The following is a 17,934-nucleotide window of genomic DNA, read 5'->3' as shown; positions in this document are numbered from 1 at the left end:
CAGTCCATTGTGTTGCCTGTCTTTTTCCCTAAACCCCATTCTCATCCTGGGGAACAGGCGTTACACACGCTGGATTGTAAGCGTGCCCTTGCATACTACCTTGACTGTACCAGGGCTCACCGCTCGTCCCCTCAGCTCTTTCTGACCTTCGATCCTAACCGTCTAGGTCATCCTGTCTCTTAAACGGACGCTTTCCAACTGGCTTGCTGCCTGTATTGCGTTCTGTTATGCTCGGGCCGGTCTCTCACTGGAAGGTGCTGTCACGGCCCACAGGGTCAGAGCTATGGCTGCTTCTGTGGCTTTCCTCCGTTCCACGCCCATCGAGGAAATCTGCAAGGCTGCCACTTGGTCCTCAGTTCACACGTTCACTACTCACTACTGTCTGGATGCCTTCTCCAGACGGGATGGACACTTCGGCCAATCAGTGTTACAAAATTTATTTTCCTAATAGCCAACCATCCCTCCTCCCTCTCTGTTAGCTTGGAGGTCACCCATGCGTTAAGAATATGCTGCCTGCTTGTCCTGGGATAAAGCACAGTTACTTACCGTAACAGGTGTTATCCAGGGACAGCAGGCAGATATTCTTACGTCCCACCCTCCTCCCCGGGTTGGCTTCTTAGCTGGCTTATCTTAACTGGGGACCACGCTCTCCTCCGTCGGGCGGGAAGGCATTCGCGCATGCGCGGTGCGGCCAACTAGAACTTTCTAGTTAAAAAGGTCCGTACCGGGGCTCCGTCGGTGACGTCACCCATGCGTTAAGAATATCTGCCTGCTGTCCCTGGATAACACCTGTTACGGTAAGTAACTGTGCTATCTGCATGTTCTGTGGCTCAGGCAGCCTCCTTGGAGACGATACCCTGGGCCAGAGCGCCAATGCACCCTTGATGGGAGTCCCTTTTCTCTTGATGATTTCCGCTGAGTTTTTCCACCTTTAATGTCTGCTCTCCTGGTAAAGTCCGGTATTGTATACATGGATGATACTTTGGAGAGAAAAAATTACAAGAGAGGGTGAGACTTTGAGGTGGGATTTACAAGGGAGGGGAAAGGACAAGGGGAAGAGTTAAGATATCTGGATAAATTTTTTGAATAGCAGGGTTTTGATTCCTTTTCGAAATGATTTGAAGTCGCTCGTTATTGTCAGCAAGTTGGAGATGGAGTGGTCAAGTTTCGCTGCCTGCGTCGCTAGTAGGTTGTCAAACATCTTCTTGTGCCGAGTACCTTTGAATGGGGGGTAAGTAAATGGGGTCTGAGTTCTTCTTTGTCTAGTAGTAAGGTAAGTCTGGCCAGTAACATCCTCATGTTGCAAGTTAGTGGAGTTCTCATTGATGCCTGGTGCCTGTGGCTCAGGGTGACTAAAGTAGGGAAAATCCTGTTATAAATCCTGTGTTTTAGGGTAGCACTGATAGAACCTGCATTTTTGTTTAAAATACTGTGTTTTAGGTGGTATAGAGCCTATATTTCTGTCTTACTAGTATTCAGCCATTGTTTTCTGCTGATTAGGTGGAGAAGGGAGGGGCTCTGTTTTACTTCTAAGGCTAATTGCATTATCTTTGGGACATTGCTAAAACAAGGCTGCCCTGTGAACTTCTAAAAGCTAAGTTACTCAGCATTTCATATTCTGCTCTTTTCACTGGTTTTCAGCATTATATTTGCTTAATTTCTCTTCTCCCTGTTTCTTACTAAAAAAAAATATAAAAAAGCACAAAAAAAGAAATCCTTCTCTTTCCTCTGTTAAATCTTATTTCCTCTTCCTGCATTTTTGTTTAAAATACTGTGTTTTAGGTGGTATAGAGCCTATATTTCTGGTGCCTGTGGCTCAGGGTGACTAAAGTAGGGAAAATCCTGTTATAAATCCTGTGTTTTAGGGTAGCACTGATAGAACCTGCATTTTTGTTTAAAATACTGTGTTTTAGGTGGTATAGAGCCTATATTTCTGCCTTACTAGTAGTCTTACTTATAGTCCCACCAACCCCAGGGACCACTATTCATATATAGAGACTCATATAATCAGGACTACTCAAATTAAGTCACTTCACAACCAATCAAGATGACCTTTATTCTATGCAATCACTGTGGTGCTTTAATTCCAAGACATACTATTTGGAGGCTTAAGGCTTGCCCCATCTGTCTTCAACTTGCCAGTATTAAGGAGGAGCTCTGCAAACTTAAACAGGAATTGAATACAATTAAAGCAGCTTCCATCACTCCACAAAATCATACCAACTTACCACCTCTACCTCAAAGAATAAAACAGCCCAGGAATAAATGGGTCACAGTAGGCTCAGGAAGACTGCGACATGTAACACAGAAACATCCACCTTCACTAATATTACCTCTACAGAATTCCTTCGCTCCACTAGTGCACTGCGATACTCAGGAAAACAGAAGGGAGATGGGACTGGAACCAATGAAGGTAACTCAAGAGAACAAGCGCACCCTAAGTACAAATAAAAAAGCCAAAAACAGAAAACTATTACTGTTGGGGGATTCCATCATCAGAGGCATTAACCTTGGAACACAGGGCGAGGAGACCAAAATAGTGAAATGTCTTCCAGGATCCTCAGCTACCAGGAGTTCCAGGCAAATACTGACTATAATTAAGGAAGAAACTAAGGATTTTAACACTGATGTTGTTATCCATCTTGGAACAAATGACCTGGCCAACAACTCCACACTTGCAGCACAGAAAGCTTTTCGGGAGCTTGGTGAGGGCGTGAAACCTTTTGTAAAGACTTTAGCTTTTTCTGAAATACTGCCTGCATATGGAAAAGGAGAGCAAAGAGTGAAAAACACAGAGGACTTTAATAGATGGCTCAGAGCCTGGTGTCATCAAGAAGGCTTCAGGTACATAGGAGGATGGGGAAATACATGGAAGGACAAGAAGCTATATTGCACTGATGGGCTACATATTACTACAGCAGGAAAAAGAAACCTTGCAGAGAAATTCAGACAATATTTTTCTAGGCATTTAAACTAGAAGGTGGGGGTGGTGTATGTACAAAGGACAATTATAGAGACCACCCCCGGCAAAAGAAAAGATGTGATAGTAGTAAAGGCTGCAACATAAGCAATATCAGCAACTCATTTCTTAGTATTGCAACGGAAAGTGAAACGACACAAAAATCCATACGAAAAAGGAGATTATCGCTGAAAAATAGCTGGAAAGCGATGACCACAAATGCTCGCAGTCTAAGCAACAAAGTTCATGATCTGCAAGCCCTGATATTAGAGGAAGATCTAGATATTGTTGCTATCACAGAGACATGGTTCAGTGAATCACATGGATGGGATGCAAACATACCGGGATATAATCTTTTTAGAAAGGACAGAGATGGTCATAAAGGTGGAGGAGTAGCTCTCTATGTAAAGATCAATATCCAAACGACCGAAATGCAAGGGACCTGGGGAGAGGAAGAAGCGATATGGATTGCTCTGAAAAGAGAAGATGGAACTTCTATCTACGTGGGTGTAGTCTACAGACCTCCGACTCAATCGCAGCAAATTGATAAGGATCTGATTGTGGATATCCAAAAGTTTGGAAGGAAAGAGGAGGTTCTGCTGTTGGGAGATTTCAACCTGCCGGATGCGGACTGGAATGTTCCATCTGCGGAATTGGAAAGAAGTAGGGAGATTGTGGATGCCTTTCAAGAGGCTCTGCTCAGACAAATGGTGACGGAACCCACAAGGGAAAAAGCGATATTGGATCTGGTCCTCACAAATGGAGAGAGTATCTCTAATGTTCGAGTGGGTGCTCACCTGGGTAGTAGCAATCATCAAATGGTTTGGTTTGATATAACGGCTAAAGTGGAGAGCGGCCGTACGATACTTAAAGTCCTAGATTTCAAACGTACGGACTTTAATGCAATGGGAAAGTAACTGAAGAAAGAGCTGTTAGGATGGGAGGACATAAGAGAAGTGGAAAGACAGTGGTCTAAGCTGAAAGGAGCGATAAAAATGGCTACGGACCTTTATGTGAAGAAAATCAATAAAAACAAGAGAAAAAGGAAGCCGATATGGTTCTCCAACTTAGTGGCTGAGAAAATAAAGGCGAAAGAGTTGGCGTTCATGAAATATAAAAAAACCCAAGAAGAGGAGAGCAGAAAGGACTACAGGGTGAAACTGAAAGAAGCCAAGAGAGAGATACGTTTGGCGAAGGCACAGGGGGAAGAACAAATGGCTAAAAATGTAAAAAAGGGAGATACAAATTTTTTCAGATATATTAGTGAAAGGAGGAAGATAAAAAATGGAATTGCTAGGCTAAAAGATGCTGGGAACAAATATGTGGAGAGTGATGAGGAGAAAGCAAATGTGCTAAACAAATACTTCTGTTCTGTGTTCACAGAAGAAAATCCTGGAGAAGGACCGAGATTGTCTGGCAAAGTTACACGAGAAAATGGAGTAGATTCTGCGCCATTCACGGAGGAGGGTGTTTATGAGCAACTTGAAAAACTGAAGGTGGACAAAGCGATGGGACCAGACGGGATCCATCCCAGGATACTAAGGGAGCTCAGAGAGGTTCTGGCGAGTCCTAGTAAAGACTTGTTCAACAAATCTCTGGAGATGGGAGTGATTCCTGGGGATTGGAGGAGAGCGGATGTGGTCCCTATTCATAAAAGTGGTCACAGGGATGAAGCAGGAAACTACAGGCCGGTGAGCCTCACTTCAGTTGTTGGAAAAATAATGGAAGTGTTGCTGAAAGAAAGGATAGTGTATTTCCTTGAATCTAATGGGTTACAGGATCTGAGGCAACATGGCTTTACAAAAGGTAAATCGTGCCAAACGAACCTGATTGAATTTTTTGATTGGGTGACCAGAGAGCTGGATCGAGGACATATGCTAGATGTAATTTACTTGGATTTCAGCAAAGCCTTTGATAAGTTCCTCATAGGAGGCTGTTGAACAAACTTGAAGGGCTGAAGTGGTAAACTGGGTCAGAAACTGGCTGTCGGACAGACGCCAGAGGGTGGTGGTTAATGGAAGTCGCTCGAAGGAAGGAAAGGTGACTAGTGGAGTCCCTCAGGGTTCGGTGCTGGGGCCAATCCTGTTCAATATGTATGTAAGTGACATTGCAGAAGGGTTAGAAGGAAAAGTGTGCCTTTTTGCAGATGATACCAAGATTTGTAACAGAGTAGACACCGAAGAGGGAGTGGAAAATATGAAAAAGGATCTGCAAAAGTTAGAGGAATGGTCTAATGCCTGGCAACTAAAATTCAATGCAAAGAAATGCAGAGTAATGCATTTGGGGATTAATAATAGGAAGGAACCGTATATGCTGGGAGGAGAGAAGCTGATATGCACGGACGGGGAGAGGGACCTTGGGGTGATAGTGTCCGAAGATCTAAAGGCGAAAAAACAGTGTGACAAGGCAGTGGCTGCTGCCAGAAGGATTCTGGGCTGTATAAAGAGAGGCGTAGTCAGTAGAAGGAAGAAGGTGTTGATGCCCCTGTACAGGTCATTGGTGAGGCCCCACTTGGAGTATTGTGTTCAGTTTTGGAGACCGTATCTGGCGAAAGACGTAAGAAGACTTGAGGCGGTCCAGAGGAGGGCGACGAAAATGATAGGAGGCTTGCGCCAGAAGACGTATGAGGAGAGACTGGAAGCCCTGAATATGCATACTCTAGAGGAAAGGAGAGACAGGGGAGATATGATTCAGACATTCAAATACTTAAAGGGTATTAATGTAGAACAAAATCTTTTCCAGAGAAAGGAAAATGGTAAAACCAGAGGACATAATTTGAGGTTGAGGGGTGGTAGATTCAGGGGCAATGTTAGGAAATTCTACTTTACGGAGAGGGTGGTGGATGCCTGGAATGCGCTCCCGAGAGAGGTGGTGGAGCGTAAAACTGTGACTGAGTTCAAAGAAGCGTGGGATGAACACAGAAGATTTAGAATCAGAAAATAATATTAAAGATTGAACTAGGCCAGTTACTGGGCAGACTTGTACGGTCTGTGTCTGTGTATGGCCGTTTGGTGGAGGATGGGCAGGGGAGGGCTTCAATGGCTTGGAGGGTGTAGATGGGCTGGAGTAAGTCTTAACAGAGATTTCGGCAGTTGGAACCCAAGCATAGTACCGGGTAAAGCTTTGGATTCTCGCCCAGAAATAGCTAAGAAGAAAAAAAAAAAAAAATTTAAATTGAATCAGGTTGGGCAGACTGGATGGACCATTCGGGTCTTTATCTGCCGTCATCTACTATGTTACTATGCCCAACCTAGCTCATCCTGATGGCCCCAGAGCAGTCTCCCATCCACTTTGTGGCCCTTTACGTGGAACGTTTGAGACCACTGCTATACAGCTTAAGAGGAAAAAGACCAGTGAATAGATTTATTAGTGATCAATGGTTTCAGTGATTCTCAAACCAAGTATGTTATTTATTCCATAAGTGCAGAACATCAAGTCTTTGCAACCATTTCAAATACCAGTAGGTGGTATTCTGTCATAAACCTCCAAAAGTATTGTAAGATTTCAGAATAGAATGTATATCTATTTAGAGACATCAGCATATGGTTCATTTTCCCATGTAGGAAACGAGCTTGATGAATAAATACATGCATTTAAATGCTCAGCCTTACATTTATTTTAGAAGTACATATTTGACAAAACATATAAAATACTGCAATTTTCCAATTTTTTTTCTAGGTGTTCGTAGACAGAAAGTCATATGTATGCGGGAAAGCGATCAGTTGGTTGTCTCTGATCAAAGATGTGAACACTTACCTCGCCCATCAGCACAAACAGAACACTGCAATACACAGTGTGAATTAAGGTAAAACAGAACCAGAAATGTTCCGGAATTGTATATCCAGTCTATTGGGTTTTCTTCAAGGTCATAAACTGACCATTTTAAATTGTGTTTTACAATAAAAGTCCTAGTTTTGCGTTGTAGGAGGAAAAGAGCAGCTAAAGTAGTGATATCTGAAAAAAACTAGGAAATTTCTGAGTGGAGTAGAATGGGCACAAGTGGATCGATTTTTCACTCTGTCAAAAATGACAAAGACTAGGGGACACTCAATGAAGTTACAAGGAAATACTTTTAGAACCAATAAGAGGAAATTTTTTTTCGCTCAGAGGAATAGTTGAGCTCTGGAACACGTTGCCAGAGGTTGTGGTAAGAGCAGATAACATTGCTGGTTTCAAAAAAGGTTTGGACAATTTCCTGGAGGAAAAGTCCATAGTTTGTTATTAAGACATGGGGGAAGCCTCTGCTTACCCTGGATGGGTAGCATGGAATATTGCTACTCCTTGGGTTTTGGCTACTGTGAAAATGGGCTACTGGACTTGATGGACCATTGGTCTGACCCAGTATGGCTATTCTTGTGTTCTTATGTACTTTTCCAATGATGATGTGGAGGTGTGGCCTAGTGGTTAGAGTTGCTACATCAGCACCCTGAGGTTGGGCATTCTGCCTGATCCTTGTGATCCTGGGCAAGTCACTTAACCCTCCATTGCCCCAGGTAATACAATTAGATTGGGAGCCTGCTGGGATAGATAAGGAAAATGCTTAAGAGTACTTGATTACTATTCACTATATTGTAGACCGCTTTGAGTGAATTTCTTCATGAGAAGGTGGTTAATAAATCCAAATAGATAATATAATATATACCCTCACTGGTTGATGAGTTGGTAGCCAGCTGAGGTGAAGATATGATTCTAGTTGTAGATTAGATGGCTTCTTTGAGATTATGCTTACTAGTGCTGCCCGATTCAGGAAAAGAAAATTCGGTTCGATTCAGCCTATTGAATCGATTTTTTGATTCGATTTTTATTTTCCTGCTCAGTTGGGTGTTTTTTGTTTTTTTTTCAAACATCCTGGTGGGTTTATTTTATAGCCTCTTTACCCCCTCTGCCCTCTCATACCCACACTGGCACTGTGGTGTAAACAAACGAAAAAGACTTTTCCTCTCTCTGTTAAATCCTCGTGCATGTTCGTGGTCTAACACCAGCTCTGGCAGGATACACATTTCAAATCTGACATATTGTAATCACAAAACAGAAACTAAAATTATTTTTTTCTACCTTTTGTTATCTGGTCATTATTCAAATAATTTTTGTCTTCTGATAACTTGTTTGCCAGGGTCTCCTGCCCATTTGTCATTTTCTTCTTTCTCAGTGCTATCCATCCATCTTCCATCTCTGTCTACCCCTTCTGTTTCCCTTCCCTCCCCCGGAGGTCTAGCATCTTTCCTTTTTTTTGTCTCCATTCCCGCAGCTGCAGTGATGGACCCCACCATCCCCAGATCCACCATCTCTCCTTTTCTTAACTATCCTTTCATCAAGCATCTCTCCCATTCTCTTTCCAACTACCCTCCTATCCAGTATCTCTAACCCCCCTTGTGTCCAGCTTCTCTCCTTTTCTGTTCTTTCCCACCTTAAATCCCATTGTTCACCATCTCTCTCCCTCTCATCTGTTTTTTTAGACCCATTATTTCTCCCCCCCCCCCAGTCCGGCATATACACATCTCTTTGAACCCCCTTCCCTCCCTCTCTCCATGTACATCTACACCAGGACACCCTCCCCCAAAAGGCCTGTCCCCCCCCCCCGAAGGCCTGTCCCCCCTGAAGGCCTGCACTTCCCTGAAGGTCCGCTCCCCGAAAGCCTGCACCTCCCCTGAAGACCTGCACTCTCCCGAAGGCTTGCCCCTCCCCCCCCGAAGGCCTATTCCCCATTCAAGGCCTACATGTTCCCTCCTGGCCTCCCAGTCCCAACCTTTACTTAATTACAGCAGTGGAGCAGCCTTCAGAGAAGATTGCTGGTGCTCTAGTGCAGTGATTCCCAACCCTGTCCTGGAGGAACACCAGGCCAATCGGGTTTTCAGGCTAGCCCTAATGAATATGCATGAGAGAGATTTGCATATGATGGAAGTGATAGGCATGCAAATTTGCTTCATGCATATTCATTAGGGCTAGCCTGAAAACCCAATTGACCTGGTGTTCCTCCAGTACAGGGTTGGGAACCACTGCTCTAGTGATCCTTGCAGGCTACTGTCGTCTTCAGGAGCATGTTCAATCTGCCGCGATCCTGCCCATGATGTCAGAGGAGGGGCGGGACTGCAGCAGAGTGAACGTGCTCCTGAAGATGATGGCAGCCTTTAGGGATCGCTAAAGCAACGGCGATCCTCTCTGCAAGCTGCTCCACTGCTGTAATTAAAGTAAAAGTAAGAGCGGGAGGCCAGGGGGGAATCCGGAGGACAACAGCACTTCTCGACTGACCCTTCCCCCCTCGCCCCCTAAAGCAAGAGCGGCAGTGGCAGTGGACGGTCAGCAAGAGGCAGCGCTGCTGCTCCTGCTTTAGGAGATCTGAAGGCATGGGGAGGAGAGTTGGGTCCCGAATTGGCCAGGCCTTTTTTTTAAAAAAACAAACAAACAACCATATCAATTCTAATCGATTCACTCGAAGTGAATCGGTGACTGTTTGAATCGGGAATTGGGCAGCACTAATGCTTACCTGTTGTATAGGCTCTGGATCCGTTGAGATTATGCTTACCTGTGCTCAAAACATACCTTTTAATTCTAACCTTTGGTGAGTATGTGTTTTGGAATACTTGCAGAAGTCTCTCTCTCTCTCTTTATCCCAGGACAAGCAGGCAGCATATTCTTAACACATGGGTGACGTCACCGACGGAGCCCCGGTACGGACCTTTTTAACTAGAAAGTTCTAGTTGGCCGCACCGCGCATGCGCGAGTGCCTTCCCGCCCGACGGAGGAGAGCGTGGTCCCCAGTTTCTTCGTTTCCGCGGAGCGAAGAAGACGCATGTGTTTTCAACGGCCGTTGAAAAACTAATTTTTGCCTTCCCGCTTGCGTATTTTTTCACTTTCTTTCCTTTTTTCTTATCGGATTCCCTTTATTTTTGTTTTCAAAAAAAAACTAAAAAAAAAAACTCGTTGAGTTTTCCTTATTTTTTCAGGCCGGCCCCGGCAGGGCCTGTTGCCACCATACAGGCCTCCTGGTTCGATTTTGCGGAGGCCGCCGACCCACACAATTGATGCCTCCAGTGCTTTGGTCCAGAGCATCGGGCTGACATCTGCACCCGCTGTGCTACGCTTAAAAAGCGTACTTTGAAAAATCGGCAGATCCAGCAAAATATTTTGTTTGGTACCGGATCTGCCATGGAATCGGCTGCGACGTCGACGGCACCACAAAAGTCAACACCGACGACATCGACACCACCGGACCCTTCCTCGGGGTCGTTGGGCCCAGGTAAGCCGGCTAAGAAGCCCCCCACTTCCCTTGAACGTCCTCCTGCCACGGTTGCGACACCGGCCCTCCCGGCACCGCACCGGCCCCGCAAACGCTTCGCTCCGATCTCGGTGAGTGCCTCATCATCGGCCTCCTCATCGCCGGAGCGTAGAGCGGCACCTATGGTACCGAAGAAGAAAAAAGCGGTACCGGTGCCTCCCTTGGACGACCGCATCGCGGCCATACTCGAAACACAGTTACAGGAGCAGCTGCAACAACAGCTCCAACAACTGTTGCCGGCGTTGCTGGCACCGCACCTTCCGGTACGGGACCGGTCCGAGCCTCACACTGTCCCATCGGTGTCGACCCCCCTCGGTACCGATTAATACTTCCATGCCGGTGCTTTTGGCAGAAACACCTACAGTACATACCCGTGATGCTGCCGACCCTGTCCGGTCCCAGGAACGACATCGGTCTTCCTCACCCGGTACCGCCTCGGTGCGCTCAGGCAAATCTCTTTCAAAGACCCGCCATGCCGAGCCCTCCACACCGATGTCCAAACGTACGCACCCCGACGTTAGGGACCCAGATTTGTGGGAAGACTCCCCTCACGGTACCGAGGAGGACGCTTCGTCAACTGACGAAGAACCCTCCATGACCGACACCGTCTCCAAACCAGAGCAATCCTCTTTCTCCAAATTCCTTAGGGAGATGTCAGCAGCTCTTTCCATTCCCTTAGAGTCTGACTCTAAAAAGTCTCAGGCTTTCCTCGATGCCCTAGACTTTGAGCAACCTCCCAAAGAATTTCTGAAGTTGCCCGTCCATGACATCTTACGGGAAACTTTCTATAAAAACTGGGAAGCTCCCCTCATGGTTCCTGGAGCCCCTCGTAAATTGGATAGCTTGTACCGAGTTATTCCAATCCCAGGATTTGACAAGCCTCAATTGCCCCACGAGTCCCTCCTGGTGGAATCTACTTTGAAAAAATCTCAGGGTTCCAGTGTATATGCCTCCACCCCTCCTGGCAGAGAGGGAAAAACCATGGATAAATTTGGTAAGCGCCTTTTCCAAAATGCCATGTTAGCCAATAGAGCCAACAACTACACCTTCCACTTCTCCTTCTACATAAAGCATCTGGTGCAACAGCTCTCCTCTTTACAGAAATACCTTCCTGAACGTAAGGTCCCTCTTTTCCAGCAACATATTTCCAGCCTCCTCCAACTCAGGAAATTCATGGTTCGCTCCATCTACGACTCATTTGAGCTGACCTCGCGCGCATCTGCCATGGCGGTGGCCATGCGACGTTTGGCATGGCTGAGAGTCTCTGACCTGGACATTAACCACCAGGACCGCCTGGCTAACGCACCTTGTCTGGGTGATGAACTCTTCGGAGAGTCCCTGGACTCAACGACCCAGAAACTCTCAGCACATGAGACCAGGTGGGACACTCTGATTAAACCTAAAAAGAAGACTCCACCTGCTCGCACCTACAGACAGCAGTCTTCCTACCAGCGCAGGTTCTCGGCCAGACCTCTCAACCCGCCTCAACAGCAGCCTCGCCGACCTCGTCAACAGCATAAATCTCAGGCTCGTTCACAGTCTCACCAACCTGCCAAGTCTCTCCCTCCGTCAAAACCATCTCAGCCCTTTTGACTTTTTCCTCCAGGGCATAGCCAGTCTCCCATCATCATTGCCTCTTCCTCAGCCTATCGGAGGTCGCCTCCAAATCTTCCTTAGCCATTGGGAGGTCATCACATCAGACCAATGGGTCCTCAATATCATTCGCCATGGCTACTCTCTCAACTTCCAGACTCTTCCACCAGACAATCCTCCCTTAGAGTCTGCTTCTCACTCCTCCCAAACCCCCCTGCTCCTGAGGGAGATCCAATCCCTCCTTCTTCTCAATGCCATCGAAGAGGTGCCTCCGGACCAAAGGGGTCAGGGATTCTACTCCCGCTACTTCCTGGTTCCCAAGAAGACAGGAGACCTTCGTCCCATCCTCGATCTCAGGGACCTCAACAAGTGTCTGGTCAAGGAGAAGTTCAGAATGCTCTCCCTTGCCACGCTTTACCCTCTTCTCTCTCAACACGACTGGCTATGTTCCCTGGACCTCAAAGAGGCCTACACTCACATCCCAATCAATCCGACTTCACGTCGCTACCTACGGTTTCAGATACAGCACCGTCACTATCAGTACAAAGTGCTACCTTTTGGCCTCGCTGCATCGCCCAGGGTGTTCACCAAGTGCCTTATTGTGGTGGCGGCCTTCCTCAGGTCTCACAACCTCCAGGTGTTCCCCTACTTGGACGATTGGTTGGTGAAAGCACCTACGTCTCCACTTGTGCTACAAGCCACTCATCACACCATCTCTTTCCTCCATCTCCTGGGGTTTGAGATCAACTACCCCAAGTCGCATCTGCTTCCCACACAGCGACTTCAGTTCATTGGAGCAGTTTTCGACACCACACTAATGAGGGCGTTTCTCCCCTCCGACCGTCAACGGACCCTGCTCCACCTCTGTCGTCAGGTGCTCCTTCATCACTCCATTCCTGCCCGACAGATGATGGTCCTCCTGGGCCACATGGCCTCGACGGTCCATGTGCTTCCTCTGGCGCGACTCCACCTCAGGACACCTCAATGGACTCTTGCCAACCAATGGTCACAGACCACGGATCATCCTTCTCACCCCATCTCTGTGACATCGTCTCTTCAGCAATCTCTTCAATGATGGTTGAACTCCTCAAATCTGTCCAGGGGTCTACTCTTTCATCTACCCCCTCACTCCATGATCATAACCACGGATGCCTCCCCCTATGCGTGGGGAGCTCACCTGGGAGATCTACGCACCCAGGGACTCTGGACCCCGCAGGAGCGTCAACATCACATCAATTTCCTGGAACTCAGAGCCATGTTCTATGTTCTCAAGGCCTTCCAGCACCTTCTCTGCCCTCAGGTTCTTCTCCTGTGCACAGACAATCAAGTCGCCATGTACTACATAAACAAGCAAGGCGGCACCGGATCTCGCCTCCTTTGTCAGGAGGCTCTCAGCATCTGGACCTGGGCCATGGCCCGCAATCTCTTCCTCAAGGCTGTCTATATCCAGGGCGAACAGAACCCCCAAGCCGACAATCTCAGCCGCATCCTTCAACCTCACGAGTGGACTCTGGACCCTTCCACACTCCACTCCATCTTTGCTCGCTGGGGCACTCCGCAGGTGGACCTCTTTGCAGCACCTCACAACCATCAGCTGCCCCAGTTCTGTTCCAGACTCTTCTCTCCTTATCGTCTGACCCCAGATTCATTCCTGCTCAACTGGACGGATCGGTTCCTCTATGCCTTTCCTCCACTACCTCTGATGTTGCGGACGTTATCCAAACTTCGGAGGGACAGGGCCACCATGATTCTCATCGCTCCTCGGTGGCCTCGCCAACACTGGTTCTCCCTCCTGCTTCAGCTCAGCTCCAGGGAGCCCATTCCTCTTCCTGTGTTTCCTACTCTACTTACGCAGCAACGTCAGTCTCTACTGCATCCCAATCTGTCTTCGCTCCACCTGACAGCTTGGTTTCTCTCGGACTGACCTCCAGAGAATCTGTCTCAGCTTGTCCGTCGCATTTTGGATGCCTCCAGGAAACCGGCCGCCCTCCAATGTTACCATCAGAAGTGGACCAGGTTCTCCTCTTGGTGTCTACTGCATCATCACGATCCCACCTCATTAGCGGTGGAACCTGTACTGGACTATTTGCTCTCTCTGTCCGATGCTGGCCTCAAGTCTACCTCAATCAGAGTCCACCTCAGTGCCATCACTGCGTTTCATGAGCCTATCCTCGGAAAACCTCTCACGGCTCATCCACTGGTTTCCCGGTTCATGAGAGGCCTCTTCAATGTCAAACTGCCTCTGAAGCCTCCTCCTGTCGTCTGGGACCTGAATGTGGTTTTATCAGCCCTCATGAAACCCCCTTTTGAGCCTCTTGCCACAACTTCGCTCAAACTTCTAACATGGAAGGTGCTTTTCCTCATTGCCATCACCTCTGCCAGGAGGGTTAGTGAGATGCATGCACTGGTCGCCGATCCACCGTTCACTGTTTTTCACCATGACAAGGTGGTTCTGCGTACCCATCCTAAATTCCTTCCCAAGGTGGTCTCGGCTTTTCACCTCAACCAGTCCATTGTGTTGCCTGTCTTTTTCCCTAAACCCCATTCTCATCCTGGGGAACAGGCATTGCACACGCTTGATTGTAAGCGTGCCCTTGTATATTACCTTGACCGTACCAGGGCTCACCGCTCGTCCCCTCAGCTCTTTCTGACCTTCGATCCTAACCGTCTAGGTCGTCCTGTCTCTAAACGGATGCTTTCCAACTGGCTTGCTGCCTGTATTGCGTTCTGTTATGCTCGGGCCGGTGCTGGGCCAGCGATGAGAATCACTGGAAGGTGCTGTCACGGCCCACAGGGTCAGAGCTATGGCTGCTTCTGTGGCTTTCCTCCGTTCCACGCCCATCGAGGAAATCTGCAAGGCTGCCACTTGGTCCTCAGTTCACACGTTCACTACTCACTACTGTCTGGATGCCTTCTCCAGACGGGATGGACCCTTCGGCCAATCTGTGTTACAAAATTTATTTTCCTAATGGCCAACCATCCCTCCTCCCTCTCTGTTAGCTTGGAGGTCACCCATGCGTTAAGAATATGCTGCCTGCTTGTCCTGGGATAAAGCACAGTTACTTACCGTAACAGGTGTTATCCATGGACAGCAGGCAGATATTCTTACGTCCCACCCTCCTCCCCGGGTTAGCTTCTTAGCTGGCTTATCTTAACTGGGGACCACGCTCTCCTCCTTCAGGCGGGAAGGCACTCGCGCATGCGCGGTGCGGCCAACTAGAACTTTCTAGTTAAAAAGGTCCGTACCGGGGCTCCGTCGGTGACGTCACCCATGCGTTAAGAATATCTGCCTGCTGTCCCTGGATAATACCTGTTACGGTAAGTAACTGTGCTTTCTCAGTTGCCCCTCCCTTCGTGTCCTGTTATCTTTGAAACTCCGGACCATATCTAGGGTATTAAAAATATATACAATCCCACCTCTTCCCCCCAATATTCAACCCTTGGCAGTTAGCTAGAGGTCACAGCCACCATTTAAACATGGAGCTGGCATGGGCAGAAGCAACTAGGATTATTCCTGCATTGACCACCCTAGACCTCCAGGGAAGTCATGTTAGTCCTTTGGGGGGTGTGTAAGGGAAAGGGCACCAGGGAAGTAGGGAGTGTCATTATAATGGGGCATGCTCTTGGGAGAGCCTGATTGTAGGGAAGACTTAGGGAATGGGCTTGATCTTGGGGGGTGGAGGGGTTCTTATGGAGAGTGGTTGCTCTCAGGGATGAAAGCAATTCTGGATATTTTTTATTTATCCCCTGATATTCAGCCCACTGCTTGATTAGCTAATTGGGGAGAAGGTTGAATATCTCCATTACCTGGTTAAGTTGTGGATTCTCCCTAACACTGCCTGATTCTGCCCCTGGACCCACCCCCACACTAACCCAATAGTGCTTCAATGGTCATAGGCAATATTCAGTGTAACACTACCCAGTTAACTGCTGCTGGCTAAACCCAGCTGAATATCTATACAATAGCCTTTAAATGATTCACAGTCATTCTTATCATTCAATAAGATCAAAAAGTAGCAATGGGATATATCTGTTCCATTCCCCAGGGGTCTATATTGTTTCCACTACTTTTTAACATAGTCACAAATGTCTTTCTAAAACTGGCAAATGTCTTTCTAAATCTGGAAAAAAGATTGCATGTAGATTGAAGACATGGACATTTTAATAGATAACAATTCCATAATTGGTGCCTTAATCTAGCCCCCTTCCCCAGTGCAGTGTGCTTAGTGGCAATTCTGTATTGGCATTTTGGTGCCAAGGTTCTGTTATAGAATACTGGTTGAAGGTGACACTGACATGCCCACCTTTTGCCATGCCCTTTCATGCCATGTCAGTGACAAGTATAAGTTCATGCATGTAGGTACACCAAGTGATTCACAGCATTTTATAAACTACATATATACCTTGGAGACATGCCCATGGTATGCTCATGCTTTACCTTCATATATGTCCCCCTTGCAGTTAGTTGCTCTTCCGAGCAGGGACTGTCTATTTAATGTCAACATATACAGCGCTATAGAAGTGTTAAATAGTAGTAGTAGTCAGTATCTTATAGAATTACACCTAGAACATGATAGGCTTCTAACTGCCAATTAATATTTATTTATTGAATTAATTCGTTTTCTAATCTGTACTTCCCAAAGAGCTCAGAACATACATAATATACAGTTAGGTTACAATTTATCTTGATCATGTCACCACCCTTTCCAGCTGCCCACTCTGCCAACCTCCCTTCAACAACCCCTACCACCTTTTCCTCCTTTTCTGAAGTCACAGAAGAGGAAACTGCTCACCTTCTCTCCTCCAAACCCACCACCTATTCCTCTGATCCAATTCCTACCTACCTACTTGGAGCCATCACTCCCATCTGTCATATCCTCAACCTTTCACTCTCAACTGCAACAGTTGCTGATGTCTTCAAACATGCCTTAGTTACACCTCTCCTCAAAAAACCCTCACTAGACCCCCACGTCCCCCCTCCAACTATCGCCACATCTCCCTCCTCCCCTTCCTATCCAACCTACTCGAACGTGATGCCTGGACTGATAGTGTCTATGACTTGTAGAAGTGGTGCCTACCTCTAACGACCTCTTTTACAAAGCCACGCTAGCAACTGTGCTGCGCTAACAGCCCCGAAGCCCATAGAGATTTAAAGGGCTTCGGGGCTGTTGCTGTGCGGCTTTATAAAAGAGGCTGTAAGTGTCACTTTATAGAATTGCTCTTAAGCATGCTTGAGAGCAGGTGTAAATAAATGTCGTTATAATTTGCCCCACCCAAGTTTTACCCCTGAATATAGGTTGATTTTATTATAGGGTCCTTATTTTTAAGAGGGTGCTAGCTTAGGCACTGTTAAGCAAAGGCACATAGAGGGCCATTTTTATCAGACTTCTAAGTCTTATTTTGGGTGTTTTCTGCGGCACATCCAAATATAAAATGTCTATTTCCAAAAATGCAAAAAGTCTATCTTGTTTTTTTCAAAAATGACCATTTCTAGATGTGTTCACCCTTAATGTGTCTTTTTTTTTTTTTTAACCATTTTCGAAAAACAAAATGTCCAAAACATACAAAATAAGCCATTGGGAGGTAGGAGGGGCCAGCATTTTTAGTAGACTGGCCACACAGACATCCTAGCTGAGCAGTGGTGCACCCTAGGGGGCACTGCTGTGAACTTCACATAAATGGTTTCAGGTACGCATCTCACCATAACCCCTTTACATTGTTTGAGGAGCCCTCCAAAACCTACTGGGCCCACCTGTCTACCCTCTAATAGTTCACATGCCTGAAAGTGTCACCTGTATGTCAGTGCAGAAGGGTTTTAGTGGGCACACACTTTCCACCACAAGTGTACTAATTAGGTGGGATAAGGGCCTTGGTCACCTCTGGGATCCACTGCACTGACTACGAGTGCACACACCTGCTTGCTGCTTTACTAGAACTGGTCATAATATCTGCAGCTGTCATAAAGAGAGGTATGCACTGTTTCTTTCACATCTCAGTAACCACTGGGGGAATGTGAGGGGATCACTAGGAAAGTTGGGGGGGGGGCATGCCTTCATGCCTCCAGTGGCCATCTGTTCAGTTTGGGCATTTTTATGGCTTTTAGTTT

At 47.0% G+C, this 17,934-nt stretch overlaps 1 protein-coding gene across 3 annotated transcripts in view; it reads left to right on the top strand.

The window, feature by feature from the left end:
* The window catches only part of ADAMTS20 (ADAM metallopeptidase with thrombospondin type 1 motif 20), a 223,301-nt gene that overhangs the window by 132,507 nt on the left and 72,860 nt on the right, over positions 1-17,934 (top strand). For all 3 annotated transcript variants that reach the window (XR_004540714.1, XM_033959656.1, XM_033959655.1), the window contains exon 19: positions 6,638-6,764. Coding sequence is in view for 2 of the 3 variants with exons in the window: in XM_033959656.1 (XP_033815547.1) it covers positions 6,638-6,764 (127 nt within the window). In the remaining variant the exon portion in view is untranslated. The remainder of the gene's footprint in view (positions 1-6,637; positions 6,765-17,934) is intronic.

Source organism: Geotrypetes seraphini, chromosome 9 (genome assembly GCF_902459505.1).
Source record: "Geotrypetes seraphini chromosome 9, aGeoSer1.1, whole genome shotgun sequence".
Lineage (NCBI taxonomy): Eukaryota > Metazoa > Chordata > Amphibia > Gymnophiona > Dermophiidae > Geotrypetes > Geotrypetes seraphini.
Note: the sequence above shows the minus strand (reverse complement) of the source record. Positions and strands in the feature narration are given on the sequence as shown.